At 39.2% G+C, this 19,795-nt stretch overlaps 1 protein-coding gene across 1 annotated transcript; it reads right to left on the reverse strand.

The window, feature by feature from the left end:
* Positions 1 to 2,054: 2,054 nt before the first annotated feature.
* LOC120343839 (uncharacterized) lies at positions 2,055 to 5,704 on the reverse strand. The gene is made up of 2 exons (XM_078110531.1): positions 3,559 to 5,704; positions 2,055 to 2,656 (listed from the first exon to the last, which is right to left on the reverse strand). The coding sequence occupies exons 1-2, from the start codon at positions 5,702 to 5,704 to the stop codon at positions 2,055 to 2,057; spliced, it is 2,748 nt and encodes a 915-aa protein (XP_077966657.1).
* Between the last annotated feature and the right edge of the window lie 14,091 nt (positions 5,705 to 19,795).

Here is a 19,795-nt window from a genome sequence, read left to right on the forward strand (position 1 = left end):
TAAACAGAACGCCATTTAATATTTTCTGAACCTCACGTTTCCTTATTTTTTTCTCGTCAATCAATTTTGGTTTCCAACGGTGTCTGAAGAAACTCGTTTTTTTTATACTGGTGCTTTGAGTAACTTCTTGTGATTGCAATAAAAGCATTGCAACTTCAATGCGCGATGATCTTTAAGTAAGGTATTATTTGTTGACTCCGCAATGACCTCTAGCGTTTTAGTATATTTCGTATATATTTATCGGGCCTGTATCTCTCAATATTGAACACAAAATACTTCTTCATTTTTAATATTATAATGCTGACTGAACTTTGTTTCATGTAGCAGACACCTCTGTAAAATCGTATAACAAATCCGATGCGATTGTTCGCAATCGTAGTCGGGTGAACGATTGTTTTTCTCGAAATTAATGTAATTTTATCGTGGTTAATTTTATCGTCTTCAATCATATTCTTGCAAGCATTTCCCATTTATAGTAATTCAGATGCAATTAGAATGTTTTTGTCGTATTACTCTATGCTGCTAGCATAAATATAAAATATTGTACTAAAATTTTGAAGATAAAGAATCGGTAATAAGGCCGGCCTTAATACAATAAACGAGAAGTGAAATACCACAGTCACATATACTGGTGTGGGACCAGGGAAAGCAGTGCTGTTACCGTGTTCATGACATAACAGTACAACTGTTCCCTGTTTATTGGACACGTAGTTGACATAACGATCGTTTCAATATTATGTTGTTCTTGTTCTTATTTGACACAGAATAAACCGCTTTTCTCTTCGAATACTGGACCAATTGCTTTGAAATTTTCAGTGGTTGAAGATAAAATTTTTCCCCAGAAGGCTATTACTTTTATTCATTTTAAATATTTCTGTTAGCTCTGTGAGATTTGTTTTTGTTTGCTATGACGTCAATTAAACGTTCTGCGGACATCGGACGCCATGTTGTGTCCTACTGTACTGCTTCGCTTGGTGTGAATATATTTGTAGATTGTGATCTGACGGTACGGTACACCGTACTGTACTGCGAACAGACGTGTCCATATATTTGGGCGTAGCTCTCTTGTTTTCTCATATGAATTCCATCAAACTGCCTCAGTCGATTGTGGGACCAGGGAAAGCAGTGCTGTTACTGTGTTCATGACATTCCATCAAATTGCCTCAGTCCTGATACAAGTATATACAATAATAACTATAAAGTATTGTAAGATTCACAGATAAGTTGCAACAGCAAGTTTTTCATCAATGCATTTATTGGTGATATCTATGACCTACATCTTTTTTATTATGATGCAAATAAGTGTGTCTTATTCACTGAAAAACCCTTATTATCCTTGCTATATAGCGTATTCCATTTTCAAGTTTTTCTCTTCTAGATGTAAGAAATGTTCCCTCATCTTAATTATGGGCACTAGGCTGTGTTCCAGGAAAGTGTTTCGAAATATCTTTTTTTTTTGCAATCATGCCAGTCTTGCGATAATGTTTCAATTTTATAAGAGTAGTACATTCATATTCGGTTGAATGAAGTGATTAATATCCAAAATTTGATACTAATAATTAATTCCATGAATTATTGAGCCAACTTGGCTGTAATTTCTGACCAGTAATCTGGCATCTGAAAAATCTCCAGCACGCCGCTCTCTTCTTTTCGTGGTTTTAGTGAGCGCACTTCTGTTTCTTAAGCTCTGGAATTTGTCAATTTGTAAGTCGTATGTAAGACTTGTCAATTACATGTTGATTCCAGTTTCTAATTCCTTCTCTCAACTCTTTCTCTCCGCCTATAAAATTTGTACCATTATCCGAATATACGTGGATAGGTTTTGAGCGCCTGTCAGTGAATCGGAAAAACGCTATTTGGCTGATGTATCAAGTGACTCTGCAACTTCAATATGTACGGCACGTGTGGCCATGCAAGTAAAAAGACATCCATAACGCTTGTATTCATTTCGACCATGCTTGACCTTGATTGGGCCAAAGTAGTCTACAAATGTAGATTCGAACGGTTTCTTTCCAGGAACAACTCTACAGCTGGGGAGGTCTGCCATCCACTGCTCACCTGTACGAGCAGATCTTTCTCGGCATTGTATACACTCTCTGATAACTTTTCCCAACAGCCGATTGTCCCCGTAATATCCAAAATCTTTCTCTAACTGCTGCGAGAACATGAAGAGTTCCAGAGTGACCTGTATTCCTATGATGCATGTCGATGATCAGCTTTGTTACATGATGGTGAGGTGGCAAGATGATTGGATTCTTCTGATGCGCTGGCAAATCAGATTTCTCAAGCCGTCCTCTCATACGCATAACACCATCTTGTATGAAAGGGTCACATTTTAGTAGAGGCTTGGCCAGTGGAGACTTCAATTTCTGTTTTTGTCCAACTTGAATTGTCGGTGGACAAGAATTTACACTTTGCTTGAAATATTTCATTTCCAATGGCATTGATTCACTTTGAACCAATTTGACCATTTCATGTGTAGCATTTCTCAGTTCCTCTACAGAAATGAATCCAGATGCAGGAACTTGGTCACATTTAAGATACTTCCATTTCGTGTATCCTTGAAAACGTATCAACCAAACCATAGCACGCTGTAGTTTCTCAAACTTGGAATATCTAATGAAAAATGGGGGAAATGGAGATTCATATTCACAATCTGTAGATAAAATAGTTGACTCTAAACTCAGATGCAATTGGACAATTATCACCTAAAAGTGAAACATTACAAGGGCGAGCGGGCCAAAAGGACTCATCCTTGCGCAAAAACTCTGGGCCATCAAACCAAAGATTAGACTTGGAAACTTTATTGGGCATGAGACCACGGGAAGCAATATCAGCAGGGTTTTCCTTAGTACTGACATGTAACCATTGCTCAGGTTTTGACAATAAATGGATAGTATTGACCCTATTTGCAACAAATGTCTTAAAACGTTCAGCACGGTTGTTCAAAAACTGAAGCACTGAAGTCGAGTCTGTCCCGTACAGAACTTTATCAATTTTATAATCTAACTCTTTAACAATAGATCTGGCCAACTCTGCAGCAGCGACTGCAGATACCAATTCGAGACGTGGTATAGTAATAGGGGTGCTAATTGCTTGGGGGTGACACGGGAAACGCCTCGCACAAAAACGACATGAATGTTATTTGCTGCATCAATCATACGCAAATAACTTGAACAACCATAAGTTAACCAACTCTGCTAGCGTCACAGAACAAATGCAACTGTACCTCAGTGGGTGTGAAGTCAGCTGGCTTGAAACAACGAGGAATAGACAAATCATTTAAGTTTGATAATGAAGCGATCCAATTTTCCCAACTTTCCCTAGGTGGGCCAAAAATGGTATCATCCCAGGAATAACCTTCATCGCACAACTCACGAAGAATAAGTTTGGCAGGCAAAATAAATGGCTGGACAAATCCTAATGGGTCAAATACTTGACTAACCATTGACAAAATACCTCTTCGTGTTCGAGGACGAGGCACTATATTTATACGTATTACGAATTTGTCAGCATCGATGCGCCAATGCACACCGAGTGTCTTATTTGAGGAATCACCTTGAATGTCAAAATCTACCATAGATGGAGCTTTATCTTCATCAGGTATAGAATCTAACACAGCTTGGTCATTGCTTATGAACTTAGCAAGATGAAAACCACATGTATCTAAAAGTTTACGTAGTTGAGATATCAAACTGACGGTTTGGTCAGCAGTAGGTAAACTTTTCAAACAATCATCCACGAAAAAATTACGATTAACAGTTTCAATAGTGACAGAGTCAGCATTGGATAAATTATCATCAGCTACCTTTCGTAGCGCAAATGTAGCAACAGATGGAGAACTCTTACAACCAAATATATGACTCAACATTTTTAGCTCAACAGGGTCTCGAGATAAATCATCATTGTGCCACCATAGAAATCGCATGGAATCACAATCTGGTGGATTTACCCGAATCCAATGAAACATTTGGCGAATGTCACAAATTACAGCAACGGGTTCCCGTCGGAAACGCAAGAGAACACCAACCAATGTATTAGTATTGAAAGGACCTGATAACAAGTTGTTATTCAAACAAGTGCCTTGAAACTCGGCTGAACAATCAAATACTACCCGACATTTTTGACAAGTATAATGATGTGGTAAATATGATGTTCTGTTACTGTGTGGCAATTCATGTATGGGTATGTATTCTGCATAACCATTCTGGATGTATTCATGTATTTTATCTTTGTATTTTGGGAAAAGATCTGGGTCTTTCAGGAATTTTCGCTTGAGATACATTAGCCTCTTTTCAGCTAAAAACCGATTATTAGGAAGGGTTACATTATCAGATACCCAGGGTAAGGCAATTTGATACCTACCATTTACCATTTTCACTGTATCTGCCATAATGCTCAATGCTTTCTTGTCATCGACAGAAAATTCTGTAGTACATGGATCAGCATATAAATCAACAAAATCATGACCACAAATATGACACATAGATAAATTATTACTTTCTTCGATAGAATTTGCAGAACTATGATCTGCTTTCAAAAAGTTGACATCGACACAATTTGAAATTTGAGCATTATTGTCAGGACCTGCTAGAGTCCAACCTAACATTGTATGGTAAGCAGTTGGTGAGCCTTGTTCACCAACACATGTGTCTGAGATGGGAAATTGTCCCAATACATCAGAACCTATCAGCACCTCAATAGTGCCATTTACTTCAGGGAAGGATAAACCATGTAAGTGTGGATACTGTTCCACTATGTCCTGATGTGGGCTAGAGTCACGTAAATCAGGAATACCATCAAAAGTTAAAATATTATTTACACATATTTCGTTAGGCTCATTAATACCAGTAATAGTGAGAGATACTCTCTTTCCTGAGTGGGGCTTTGAACCACTGGCAGTGTGAATAGTACACTCCTCAGTTTCACCTTGAAGGCCTAAGCTCTTTGCAAGATCAGTGGTGCAAAATGAACGTGACGAGCCATAATCAAAGAAAGCATATGTAAATGAATAACGATCAGAATCATTAGCAGAAACCTTGACTGGTACGACCATAAGTCGCACAGGATAATTTTCTATATTAGGTGAAATAAAATTTGCATGCACATTACTCACGCCGGGCCCATTTGAGCCACTGGATTTTGCATTAGAATTTACAGGCTTCTGAGAAGACAGGGTGTCATCATGAAGAAGTGTGTGGTGTTTCTTTCCACAGTTGTTAACTTGACATGTGTATGTAGACCTGCAATCCTTTACGTTGTGTCCTGCACGCAAACAGTTGAAACATGCCTTGTATTCTCGAACGAAGTCTCTACGCTGTTTGGTATCTTTATCTTTGAACTTCGTGCAGTTATACAGAAAGTGTGAATCACCGCAACATAGACATTGAATTTGAGTGTTCTTGGTGGCTTTGTTGTCACCTTTCCTTTCCTTTGTAGTTGTAATTGTAGAACTTGTGGTTGTGTATGTCCTAGCTGAGCGAGGTCTAGGGTTAACCTGCTGTCTACTTTTGACATAGCGTTCGGCCATGAGTCGACCATAAAATGTGTTGCTCAGGTGAGCTCTTCTTTCAACATATTCTAGTAAATGCATGTAGGATGGAATAGGACCATTTTTCCATGATTCATCTCTGAGATAGTCCATTTGTACATGATATGGCAATCGATCAAAGATGTCTCGCAGATACGATTGTGCATCGAGCATGTTCCTTTTTCCAATGAGAAGGTATAACATAGCAATTTCTCATCTTCACAGCAAGGTCATAAAGTGCTTAAGCATCATTAGCTTTTAGCTGAGGACCAGCAGTGAGCTGTTTTATGTTCGCTTCAATTACCAAAGTTTGATTTCCAAATCTGAATTCCAAAGTCTTTCTTGCCATGTCATATCCTTCTGCTGCAGGAGTTATCACAGCCAGATGCTTGATTGCGTCTTTCGCTTTTCCTTTACACATTTGAATGAGCTGCGCCAACTTCACATCAGGCGGATATGGATGTCTATCAATCATGTTTTCGAAGCCTTGGATGAATGAATGATAATACTCAGGATTACCATCAAATGTAATTGGATCTAGCTTAGGCAAAGTGAACCCTTGACGCACTGTTTGCATAGGTGCAAATAAATCATCCTTGCTAGCTGCGTAGTTTGGTTGAACATTAGTAGCTGGACGATGTAAGTTGTATAAAGGATATTCATATGATGGCATCAAACCTTGTCGGGGTAGTGTTGACATCACAGGCCTGGTGGAATGGCTTTGCAATGGTTCAGGTGCCCTTGTATTCACAGACATACTAACTTGTGGATAAAAATTTCTTGTGAGTGGATTTAGCTGTGACTGACTGTTGATGGCTGCTGGGCTTGTGTATATTTGCATTTCGCTAGTGCTTTGAAGAAAGCCATTGTCTGCCAGTTTCGCAGGGGAAGCTGGAGAGCTAGAGAACATGGGTTGATGGAAATGCAAATGACTTGAGCTTGTTGCAATTGGCTGGCCCATAGACAACGTTGGTTCACTCGGGCAAGTGGTTATATGGGTTAGCATGTCAGCAGTGGTAACAAAATTAGATGCAGGGTGCATCATAACACTTTGTGATGTAACAGGGATAGAGTCCACAGCGTAGTCTCTAATTTGTAACACAGGTGGTGGCGAGACGCTAGTAGTTTGTGAATGACGAAAACTATGCCTAGATGATCTGACACTGCTAGCAGTAGCTATAACTTGAGCTTTTTCCTTTTGTAGCTGGGCATTTCTCAAAGATATTTCGAGTTGCAATTCAGCTTGACGTTGCTTAAATTGCGCTTGGCGTTGATTGAATTCAGCCTGTTGTTGATCGAATTCTGCCTGTAGTCTAGATCGAGCCAACTGTGCTTGTGCTTGCTCAACTTTTTCAGCAGCTTTTAGTTCAATTAAACGTGCCTTTGCTAGACTTGAAACAGATGACATTGATGAAAGAGATTGATGAGAATGCCGAGATTTTGAAGATTTTTTACTTTTGTGTGATTTTCCTTGACTTGATGTCACACAAGACTCTAAATAGCTCTGGTATTTTATGTCCCACAGCCTTTGAGTCTCTTCAGCCCTTGCCAGTTGTAATTTAGCCGTTTCAATTTCTTCTGATGCAACCGGGACAGATGCACCATCAGCTCCCGGGAAAATATATTTTTGTAATAATGCATGCCATGAATTTAATGCAATGTCCGAATTTTCCTTCACCTTTACAACAAGTACATTGTTCTTAAGTATTTCTGGTGTTACTCGCACATTGGATCACACGATATCACTCCACATCATAGTTAGGTGATAGCACCGCTTATTACCTACACTAGATTTGAGCTTTTTTGTGACTTTGAGCAAACATACGCATGCAATAAAAAAAAGCTTAATGGAATCAGATTAGGAAAGATTCAATTCGGAAAATTTTGATTCGAGATTCGATTCGAAAAAAAATGTATCCAGAAGTGGCAACCCTACTTACAAGTATTCGATTCCTGACTGATTCCTAAATTTTCGATTCCGAATCTCGATTTCTCAGAATATCTTACCGAGAAAACATACCCACCTAAGCAATATCATATGGAATCAAACAAGATAGCGATGTTCAAATATATGAACGAACAAGAAGGCCAAAATTAAGTAGTATGGGTATCCAATCTGTCACAGGAGACAAAATCGCCCAAAAAAAGAATCCCTCAGAACTCACAAAAATTTTAAAAATAAATAAACGTAAAAGCCTTCTGGTGAAATATCATTTAACCAAGTCAAAATAACACCAAACTAGTGAACATTTCCATTTATTTTGTCAAATCGAATACACTCAATGGAATTTCTGCTATTGCATATCAGAAGCGAGTCTTGAAATACGTGGTCGTGTTTTTGATAACGATAGACGCATATCGCCTTCGACGTTTAGTTGGTGACGAGCCTTGGATTTGATATGAACAAGACCAGAAAATACACTTTCACAAACGCATATGGAGGCGAATGGAACAATAACACGTAATCGTCTCCGACGTTTGGTTGGTGACGAGCCTTGAATTTGATATGAACGAGAGCAAAAAATCCACTTTCACAAAGGTAAGGGGAGGCGAATGGAACAATAACACGTAACGCTTCCATCGATACTAATGGGTAGGACGGCAAAATGGCGCACCAAAACGGAGAAAGTGATCACTGTAGCTGCGTTCTCGTATTTATCATTGTGCTGTCATAACTTGTATTTGTCACAATAGGTCTACGAGAGATAAATCAAAATAGTTTTTGTAGGCTATTGTCATAGGCAGCAAATGTTCGAGCGTATTACAAAAAAACGATATTAAACTGCAAATAATTTCCTAAAATCTTAATTCAATCGCGGACCACCGGGGGTCGGCGGACCCCCGGTTGAGAACCACTGACTTATAGACTTAAATAACCTAATAATTTTAAAACCCCTTGGCAACAATATCATCGGACCAACGTCGTCCTTTCTACTTAACGTTAATTAGAACGTCACATGGTTTAAACATGTTTAATTCGTTATTCAAATATTTTAAGTACATATGGCTGTATGATACCGGTGGACGAATACAATATGAATGAGTTTTATCGTAAATATATGCTGTTTTATCAATCTTACATCAATACTTCTAAATAAATAAATAATATTCATTCACCTATGGACCTTTCCCCGAGCATCGACTTCTTTGTTTACTTCGTGACATTAGCCAATTAGCAAGATGCAAAAAGTGACGTAACAATGCTCCCTTTTCGCATCCGCTCAGACACTTTTCTCACTCAGACAGATTTTCAAGCGTGGTCGTAAACATTACCTCGTTTTCGCGTTTTTGAACTCTATTCGTTAGTTTTCAGTTGTGTTTCGGAAACCTAAATATAAATCAGATAATTCAATGATTACTCTGTCTTCCTAGGATTTTTAATTTAATTGCAGTAATAAAAAATTAGTGTAGAAATAGCTGTGATAAACTAGGCTAAAATTCTTTACCGGTACTTTCAAAAAACAGATTGTTGTATGCGATGATTCATAATGATGGTTTAAAACACATACCCCATTTTACAGACGCCAACTTGCAAAAGCACTCTTAAAATAGCGCCGAAAATTTTGCAATGGTAAAGTATAGAAAGAATTTTTCGGGGGTCAAAGGTCGGGGAAAGGTCCATTACAGTATTACACTTCTCTTTATTTATTTCCCACTGAATAATATTTAGAACCTTGAAAAAAATATATCTACATTTTATAGCTAACATCTAGGCTCCAAATTTTACATCTAGATCGTGAAAAAAACATCTAGATCTAAAACATCTAGAGTGGCAGCCCTGTGTATTGGCAGCAATTGAATTCTCTCTATGCCTTTGGCCCGTAGCTTTGTGACGTCACAATTGGGCAAGCGTGATCGAAACAGAAAGTGAAGAATCGGTGTCCCCAGCGGTGATTGTGAAGCAGCAAACGGCGATAAATGTGTATTTGCAAATTTAAGCGGTTACTTTTTGCATTATCAAACTATGAACCATATCTGCATATAACAGATTCCCTTCGCGGACCCTAGTTAGGGAACCACTGGTCTAGCGCAATTTTTGTGTTTACATCTTTATTGTATCGCCTCGCGTTAGGGCCGAAATTGTAAAATATGCACAGCTGGGTTGCTTCTGCAATGCGGTATATTATACGGTATTTAGCATTAGGATGGACTGTATCATTATTTACAGTGGCCTAATTATGATTACCTTTGTTTCATGTTTATTTAACTTGCTAATAGTTTAATATTTGCTGCATTGAACTCTGGATTATTGAACTGCAATTTGTAAATCTGTCCTGCGTTTTGATTGTTTTGTGAAATATTCTTGGTGATTTTTCTGTATTCCATTGCATTTGACTTGTTATGTAGTAATCTTATTTGGATGAAATGTTGATGGTATTATAATTATTGCCACAATTGATGCTGTAGACTGCAGCGGTTCCCAAACTTTTTGTACCATCGCCCCCCTACAGTAGTTCATACAACTTCATCGCCCCCCCCGGCACTGCAAAAAAAAATTGAAAGTCTGAAACGAATATATTACAGACCAAATAAGGAGAGAAATCATAGTTTATATTGTTTTTTAATGAGATGGGTGAGTTTGGTGTTCTTCAGCGAGTTTTTTTTATTATATCTAAAATTACCCCGTTTTCCGGGGTCAAAGGTCGGGAAAATTTCCATTCAGTGAAGCGTCTTGGGCCAGATTACTACAGATTTCCCGACCACTGGGATACACAAACTACCGTACCTTACTGCGAAGACGAGACCAGCAATCCTTTCGCGTGAGACATCGCCCACGTGATTCAAACCTATAGGAAAGCACGCAGAGTACAGTAATCAAGTGCACGATGCGCCGACAAAAAACAGGTTTCGCGAAATCGCCCCCCTCTGTGTATCGTTTTCGCCCACCGGAGAGCGATATCACCCACTTTGGGAATCACTGCTGTAGAGTTAAGTACTGATACTATAGTGCTTATTTGTTCATGTTTATTTCAGTGTTCTGCAGTTACATAAAAGATCCGATATATTGTTGACCTTGGCTAAAAACAGTCGGTAAGCGATATAATTTGATTGCATGTTGGTTATTTATGCGACAAATTCTTAGTATTTATAGTGTATTTTGTTTTCTTTAGAAAACCTCTATCTCAACTCTATCTATCTATCTGTTTCCGTAATCCATTTGGCTCCATCTGACATCTCGATTGTATATTTCAGCTTGCTTATCTCAGTTATAAGACGGGATAATTTGGAGAGGATTGTCTGGACCGAACATGGACAAATATTGCTGTATCCGGATAGACTAGAGCAGTGGTTCCCAACCGCCGGTCCGCGAAGCTTATTTGCCGGTCCGCGAGAAATTTCGTTTTTATGTCGTCTCAATCCCTTTACCGTAACGAGGTTGCGTTGGTTTATTACGAAATTTCTCTTCCGCCGTCATATTGCGACATCTTGGCGACATCGTGGCGCCGAGTAATCACACTTTTCGCTTTTTCGGCTCCGATTCATGCGCTACATCAAATCTCGCAAGGTTCAGAAACCTAAAAATCGGCACGTGTGCTTTTTCTGTTTTGCGTGCTTATCGTGAAATATGGTCATCCACGAGACGCGCAAAAAAGTATGGGCCGCAGAGATCTATTTCAGTATTTTGAGCCTGGTAGCGACGACTTTGTCATTGTAATGTCAATGTAAAACTCATTTCGTTTGACGCATCGATCAACTGCAGCGGGATTAATATGATGAACCTGATGAAAAAGAAAACTCTTGATTAAAATTGTGACTCTACATTACAGTCCAGCAGTGGCGGCGCGTGGTCATTTTGACAACCGGGGCAAGCTACTGCGGGACCAAGTCACCCCCATCTACGGGGACAGGATGAGCGCTGTAAGTTCTCCCATCATTTTATGAGTATAAAAACCATTCCATCGGTAACAACCAATCGGCAAAAGCGACAATTTTTAAGGATAAGAAAGTGTCTTTAAACCGGTCCAAGTCAAGGGATTAATAAATATAGACATTGTTTATTTTGAAACCTCTTTCAAAAGGAAAGGCAATATTTACCCAGATAAATACAATGACATATTAACAGAAACTTCGGGAAAGCAGACAAAACCTAAAATAAGGTTTAAAACGTTACTATGAAGAAAGGAAAGGTAATGCAAAGATAAGGACATGCGTCGCTCACCCATAGATATATATGCTGCTAGACTTCTACTGCTTGAACATATATGCAACACGCCGCGGTTTCTTGGAAGCAAAATGCTCAATAACGCGCTGATTAAAGTCATGCATCCCAGAAATAACGTCTCTGTGGATGGATAAAACAGCCAAGGAATTTAATCTATCTTGCTTCATTGTGTTTCTGAGATACGTTTTAATACGCTTCAGCGTGCTGAATGTTCGCTCTGCGTCGGCGGAAGAAATAGGCTTCGTCAAAATGATGTCCAGAAATTTTGCAGACGCGCAAAGGTAGTTACTAGAGTGTTATCTATGAGGAACCCATAGAGCGCGCAAGTTGATGTGATGTTCAAAAAAGTTTGATTGTGGTATATACATCGCAATTCATTTTCCAATTTACCCACGTTTATCATGGGGTAAAATTTGGAGACAGTAGCCAACAAATGGATGGGAAATTGACGTGCAAATTTTGAAAAATTTTTGGGGTTCATCAAAGAGAACGCGGCAAGGTGTTCAGTGCGCAGACGATCGCCTATTTGATTCACCAGAATGTCACAGCATTCCTTTGCAGACAAAATCAAACGCTGCGTTGTTTACCGCGGCGTAAAGAAGCACTCCATGTGTCGTCGTATTTTGTTGTTTCCCGGATACGAGATACAGCATCGCAGAAGTCTGAAATACACGACTGCACAGACGTTCCATCCATTAGCCTTTACTGCAATGCGCCGTATAATACATCCACGTGATAGAATATTGTGGAGAAAAGAGCGAGAAAAAATGAAAACTCACCATCTTCTAGCAGACGCTTTAGACCTGCCGCCTCCCTCACAGAGCGTTCGTCCCAAACCGGAGAGCTCTGAATGCCATTGAAACACTCAATGAGCTCAGACCTAATTTCGGACACGCCCTGCACCACGCGTGATTGGAAGTTCCAACGTGTTGGTGCACAAGCTGGGAGACGGCGGCTACATATCTGGCGAAGGAGGTCAGAGCGCTTCGGCGAAACGGAAAAAAATGAAGAAAACCCCGAAACATTTGCAAAAAATATACGGACGAGAGGGGTATCAAGACACATATTTTTATTAACGAGGTTAAATTGGTGTGCATAACAAAGTAAAAAATGCGCATTGAGGAAAATCTTCTTTTATATAAACTTGAACACCATGTTTCGACCCACTCATGACTGCCGCGCCGTCATAAGTTTGAGCTATCAATTTTGACTTCGCGTTGTAAGGCTGTAACACTTCTTTCAGTACAGCCGATATCCCGCAAGCCGTGCGATCAACGATTGGTACAAAGCTGTGAAATCTCTCGGTAGGTTTACCATCTTTCACAAACCGAAAAATCACAGCCAGTTGGGAAACGCACGTGATGTCAGTTGTCTCGTCAGACTGAATCGAAAGGAACTGGCAGTTCTCAATTTCCAGAGCCAAATGTTGTAAATAAATTTTATACATTGAGTCGAGCAAATCATTTTGGATATCCTTAGATGTCCCTTTCGAAACAGTTGCGGCATCAAGATGATCTCTCAATACTGTATCTAGGGATGCGGTGGATTCCACCATATCCAAAAATACCCCTCTATTAGAAGAGCCAGCCCGTTCATCGTGCCCACGGAGGGACAGCTCGTGACAACCAATGAACTTCAAAACATCTATCAATCGACCGAGAACATGACGGTTTTCTCGACGTTTTGGTTGTGCCGACGAATAGAAACCGCGCGTCCTTCATCCAACTGTGCTGCAATATTAACATTTCCGAATGTTCAGTATTTTACTGCATTGTCCAGATGCTCCATAGAAGATTGATGATCCCTGGCACGCTCGGAAAGATGTTTAAGATCTCTAAAACCAAATTTACACCAACGTGAGTCACGGGCGGTAGCAAAAAATAGGCAATAAAAACAAAAAAGTGCATTTTTGTCTTCGCTGTAACACAACCATTCGTGTTTTTTATACCAAGTTTCTGCGCAGAATGTACGCCGACGCTTTCCTCCGTCATGGGATTGTTCCAGTGAACAATTTTTTGGTTGATAAGGCCCAAGACGTTGTACCTCTAATTTTTGTTCCAGTGGCAACGGAGTGCGAAGTCGTGCATCAACCTTATTCATTATGAGGTCTGAGGCTAAGAAATGCGAAGCCGGAAAGAAGTGAGGAGCTCAAAAGGAATGGGGAAAATCGAAAGCAAATGGACTAAAGGTCTCTAACTGATTCAAATAGCGAAACAAGCGACAAAAACGAAGGCGAGGAAACTATCAACTCTTCAAGCAACCAACGAACGAGAAGGAATGCGTGAATATGTCAACACGTTGTTGTAAGAAACGTCGGCATTGTGTCGTCATAAAAAGTAAAAAGAAACAGAAAACAAACGAGACAAACGCGGCGAGTGGAAGATAAAAGAGAGAATACGATATACAATGAGCAACCGGGGCAAAATCGGCGTCGCCCCGTCGACGTTCGGCGAAGGCTTTGCGAGCGAAAAATGAACCATGTCGGGAGAATATGGCTAGTGTAAACAGTCTGTGCAACCGATATTGAGGTATTTTTCAAATATTTTTTATTATACCGAAAAAACAACCGGGGCATTGCCCCGGTTGGCCCTATTGACGCGCCGCCACTGCAGTCCAGATTTAAAAAAGAGTCACTGTCATAATTTTGGATATCTCTTGATAACGAATACCCATCGTTAAGTAATCGAGCAATCAAACTCTTGTTCGTATTATCAACCAGTTACTAGATTATGCGAAAAACATTTTCATCACTAGCTTTAATTAAAACGAAGCAAAGAAATCGGCTGCACACCGCTGCAGAGCTACGTTTTGCAAAAACTTCTTTGAGGCCTCGTTTGCAATCGTGCATCGGAAACGAAACAGCAGCAAAATTCTCACCAGAGTTAATTGTGTTTGTACATTATTTTTTTTTATGTGAGATGTTTCATGCGTGCCTTTCTTACGCATAATGGGTGCCCAGCACTGCATTTCATTACGCAAATATATGATGTTATTTTATGTTTCACCCATTTCAATTTTTGCCCGGCACATTATTTGATAGTTTTTCTTCGTGTGAAATGTTTTTAATTGTGCCTTTTTTGTCTAGAAGCATATTGAGTGCCCGTCATTGCATTATATTACGCAAATAAATGTTATTCTTTTCTGTTCCGGTCATTTTAATTTTTTTGCCGGTCCGCGAGTACTTTTATTTTAATTTTACTGGTACGCCAGGGTAGAAAGGTTGGGAACCACTGGACTAGAGCGTTTAGACTGGAAAATATTAGCTCACGGTTCAGCGCCCTTCGTCTTTGTGTAGCAGGCAGGGTGCAAAAGGTCACACCCCGAATTTAGTTCTCTAGCTTTCACATAATTGAAATTGGAAATGACTATCTGCTTCACATCAGAGAAGTTCGAAGACAAGTTTTTTGGGGCCAAATTCTGACGATGGATTATACAGTGGTTTATCCTAATGTGAGGATATTTCCTTGAAAGAATTCCCAGAACTCCGATATTCTTTCCCATCATTGATGGAACACCACCCATACTACATTCAATCACTTTATTCTAGTCTAGGTTATTTTCAGTGAAGAACTTATCAATACTACTAAAAATATCTTCGCCGCTTGTTGTGATTTCAAGTGAAATGCAAGCAAGCAGTTCATCAGTGATTGGGCTCTCTTTCAAAATCTTCCAAAGATCAAGAGCTGTGGTTGTGCTGTTGTATCAGTTGACTCATTCACTGCCAGGGCTGTCCACGGCGTATTTCTAAAATCTGTTCTTTTAGATCAGCTGCGATAGTTTGAATGCGTCTTGTTGTTGTATTATTACTAAGAGCAGAATCATTAACAGCTTCATGTTGCCGGGTCTCATGTAGTTTCGTACCTAACATACTTCTACTGGGCTTAGCATGACAAATTTTTCACGTATAAATCCTAACCCCTACCCTAATCCTAAGTTTTGGATGGCGTAGTCAGATGGGGGTTAGGATTGACATATCAGAATGTTATGCTACGCCTACTAGAAGTACGTTAGGTACGAAACTACACTGGACCCCATGTAGTCTACCTTTCCAGCAAGTAGTTCACCCTCAAATACTTCACAAAAGTCGTTTAAAGTAGACTTTATGATAGTCTCACCCTCAGTGAAAGGTCGCTTATGCTCAGAAATAAGAAAAGCTGTCTTGAAAATATTTCAAATTTTTCTTTTTGCCATAGAACTCTGCATAAAACTGCCTGCGACTTGATTAAACTTTCATAACGCTAATGGAAAACTCTCTTGCGGGCCTCTTCTAACATGACAGCAATATTTGCATGAGTTTTCACGTGTCTCTGAAGTTTATTAGGTTTCAGTGATTCCTCGTTAAGTTCTTTAGAGCACACAACACATATTCCTTTACCACTAACGTCAGCAATCCCGTACTTCATCAAGAAATAATGAATTGATAGAACGTTTACGTTTTTTGGTGGAATTTCCAGTAGGTGTTGGACTATTTGGTAATGGTTGTATTAAGTTATTGGATGACTATGTATGTAAAGGCTAATTATTAGACTCTTGAAAGTTTCACAATCCTGGGTATCTCACCAATTGCAATCACCTACAGACCTATCGGTACTGATCTACCGGCAGACCGGTACTCAATAATTGCAGATGAATAATCGATATACAAATATGAGAAAGGATTTTGGTGAGATGGGATGCATGCCCGCTATTGACTCCAAATCGTCTGCTTATGTAGCAATATGCAGGGAAATGAAATACTTTGCAGTAATGCCACGGTTAACGGACGACAAGTTTGCATCTGGGATTACAAAGGCGATGGCGTAGATCAGGGGTGGCCAACCTGCTTTCGACCGCGATCGACTAAAATCTTCAAATTAGCTCGCGATCGACTGATCGGTAGTAAGGTCATACATAAAAACGAGTACTGAATATGCAGATAACTGCACACACGCATACAAAAAATTCCACCACTGCCAATAAATAAGCTCAGCTCTGTGGGCGCATTTTTAAACTATTTTTTATGTTTTTACAATGAAAGTGCCCAGCAATTATGATCCACATGATGTGGAATGTTGTACTAAATATCCCATACTTTGGGTCAAATGACTTCTTAGTTTACCTACAAGAAATTGTTTTACCTCTTTTCATTGTTGGTTACTTTATCACTGTCTCCAACGACCAGGCACATGTCAATGCAGAGCACCAGGATAACACCGCAGGACGTAGTCTTAATCTGAGTATACTTCATTAACCTCTCACATCATGAGTGGTTCCTATTTTCCCCCTATTTCCTGGGAATATCTACTCAAACGCGATACCGCACACAAAAACTAGCCTACTCCCGTTTGTCATTCCATCTACTGCGGTTACCCCACCAGTGGTGCCTGGAGTCGTTCTCCCAAATCACCACGACCACGAGCGATACTGGAAACACCAGGTCGTTCGAACGTACCTAAAAGGCCGGTTTTTTTTATTAATATTGTTCGGCTTCCTTTTTTTATGATTCTATGTTAGACTCCCTTAAAGGCGACGCTGCTCTATCACCAGGACTGGTATATCGCGTCTCCCTTCATGCCGAAATACATCATTTTATATTTTACCTTACTATTTCGTATTTTCGGTATGTGCAAAAATAAATTACTGATTACTGACTGATGAAATGCTAAATGAGAATTCGAGCGATCTTTTTAGTACGATATATGCATAAAAAGTGTGTAATGTAACATGATATAACCAGGTCAATTCATAACGTTTTTACACATTCATTTCATGGCGTATTATTGTTTTTGTTTTGTGTGTTTACTGTTTTCAAGAACATTGGCTCCATTAATTATATGGGCCTACATGTTTACGTGTAGTCAGTTAGTGTTTTCCTGATAGTTGTTTTTAAAATTGCCGAGCGCAGAATTTGCCGGCAGTGTTTTGATTTGTTTGTATGTGGGTTGATTCACTGTATCACATTTTCACCAATGCCAAATCAGTGTAGTTTTCATGGTTGTTGACCCTTCTCGTCACCTTATCACATTACATTACAGTTACACCTACACACGTTGTATTTGTATCAGAGTAAATTGGTCCTTATTAGCTTGAGTATTTCAAAAGTAGAAAACAGCCCGAAAGTTTATTACATTCGCGTATTTTTTGTGTGTTTATTTCTGGCCCAAGCCTTGTTTAACAAGATTTTTTTTTTGTAAATGCGTGTTGGTGAGCGGCCACATGAATCGTAAATCAGTTGTACATCTTGTATACTCGCTTACCTGCCACGCCCTGTACATAATTTGTCCTTGTTTAATTAAAGTTGTGGTGTATTTCAACTTTAGGCATAACTTTTGAAAAAAAGAACGAACGTTCTTCAGATCAGGTAGAGCTCATTAAAAATTATCTGATCTTTTTCCATTTTTTGTTATAGAAAATTGATTGTTGTTTAGAGGTTTTTGACTGAGATAAAGTAGCCTTTGCCTACTACAAAGCGGTATGAAGTCTACATCGAATTTTGGAATAGCGCTCATTTTCTAGAAAATTTCATCTTCTGGAATCAAACCTTTGCGTAAAATAAGTTTTAGTCAAATCCAATATAAGTTGGAAAGCCAAAGATACACAAGTGTATATGAATTTAACATGACGAAATCATTTAGAGATGGATATGCTATTCGCTTTGAAAGGAACCAAGATGTTATGCATAGAAATTTTAGTTGATAATGGCTACAAACCTACAATAAACATGAAGAACAGGCAAATCTTTGCTGAATAATCCGTAAATCATGTAGAAGCATATATTTTTTTTATTATCATAGCCTCGGCAGTGCTAATTCCTATTCCTAGCACGGTGCCTCTCATTTGAAGATGTGGGTGGCGCTATTGAGCCATTGTCTTCATACAAACGATACTCGTATAATTTAGTAGTTTGCGACTGATTAACTTTTTTGATTGCTGTCCAAAGCGTTTATTTTTGAACGTGAGTCTTTTTTTATGTAATGATTGTCGCAATGAGATTGAATAATTATGTTCTCAAAGAAATAATTGTGATATATCTCTTGCGTCTAGACTTACATGCTATAAAAGTACAGTTTTAGTATCAAAAACAAGCTCCAAACATACTTCCTGCTTTACTTATTACTGCATTTCTCAAGGATTCTAATACTATTTCAAACTATGTGGACGTGAAACGGTGGGAAGTTCTTCAACCCTTGCAGTTATTAACTATTGCAGTTGAAAGCCGTCCTTACATATGGGTATTGAAGTACGGGTTATGAAGAATAATACATTTGATTTTATTTCCGTAGAAAACATATATATATATATATATATATATATATATATATATATCCAATTCTTGCTGACAAAACTTCTTTTGGCTAAAAATGTGAACGCATTGCGTCCACACATACAGAAGTAGCGGTGTCCATATACATACTTGCTTGCAATCAGTGGCATAGCATCCACCCCCGCAACCCCCGCGGTCGCGGGAGGGCCCATAGCGCAAAGGGGCCCAAGCGGTTAGAATTTAGAAATTTAAGCCGCAAAACCAAAAGCTGCATTGCAAAACCCGTGATGCACATCTTAAAACGTTGATGTTAGTTCTGCTCAAATAGTTTTGTTACGTAACAATGACAGGAAGTCGTCGATATTCGGCGTCTCGTGGTTTGATCGCACCGGCAAAATTACGAAGGCTGTCAGAATGATGTCGAAAGCAAAACCTCTCAGTGGCGCACAGAAACGCAGGAGAGGAAGCACGTATGAAAAAAATTAAAGTAACCAAGATAAACGGCAAATTTTAGGTTACCATTGTCTTTTAATAGCGACATGTTATGCTTTTTGACTAAATAAAAAAAGCGTTGTTTTAGCTTATGTCCGAGAGTTTTTAGGGTCATTTCCACGAAATATTTTTGCGGGGGGGTCCCACTAAAGTCTTGCTACGCCACTGCTTGCAATGTGTTAAGATATCTCTGGTGATTTGACTATGTTGGGGAAATTACATATTCCTTTCATGGCGCTAGTTTAGATAAAACCGACTCAAAGTTTTACAGAAACTGGATGGTGGTATTTTTGCTGCACTTCTCTGGGTCAAATATAATAGACTAACATTTTTCAACGAACGCGACGTTTTTATAGTCACTCTCAGT

This window comes from Styela clava, chromosome 3 (genome assembly GCF_964204865.1).
Source record: "Styela clava chromosome 3, kaStyClav1.hap1.2, whole genome shotgun sequence".
NCBI classification, from domain to species: domain Eukaryota; kingdom Metazoa; phylum Chordata; class Ascidiacea; order Stolidobranchia; family Styelidae; genus Styela; species Styela clava.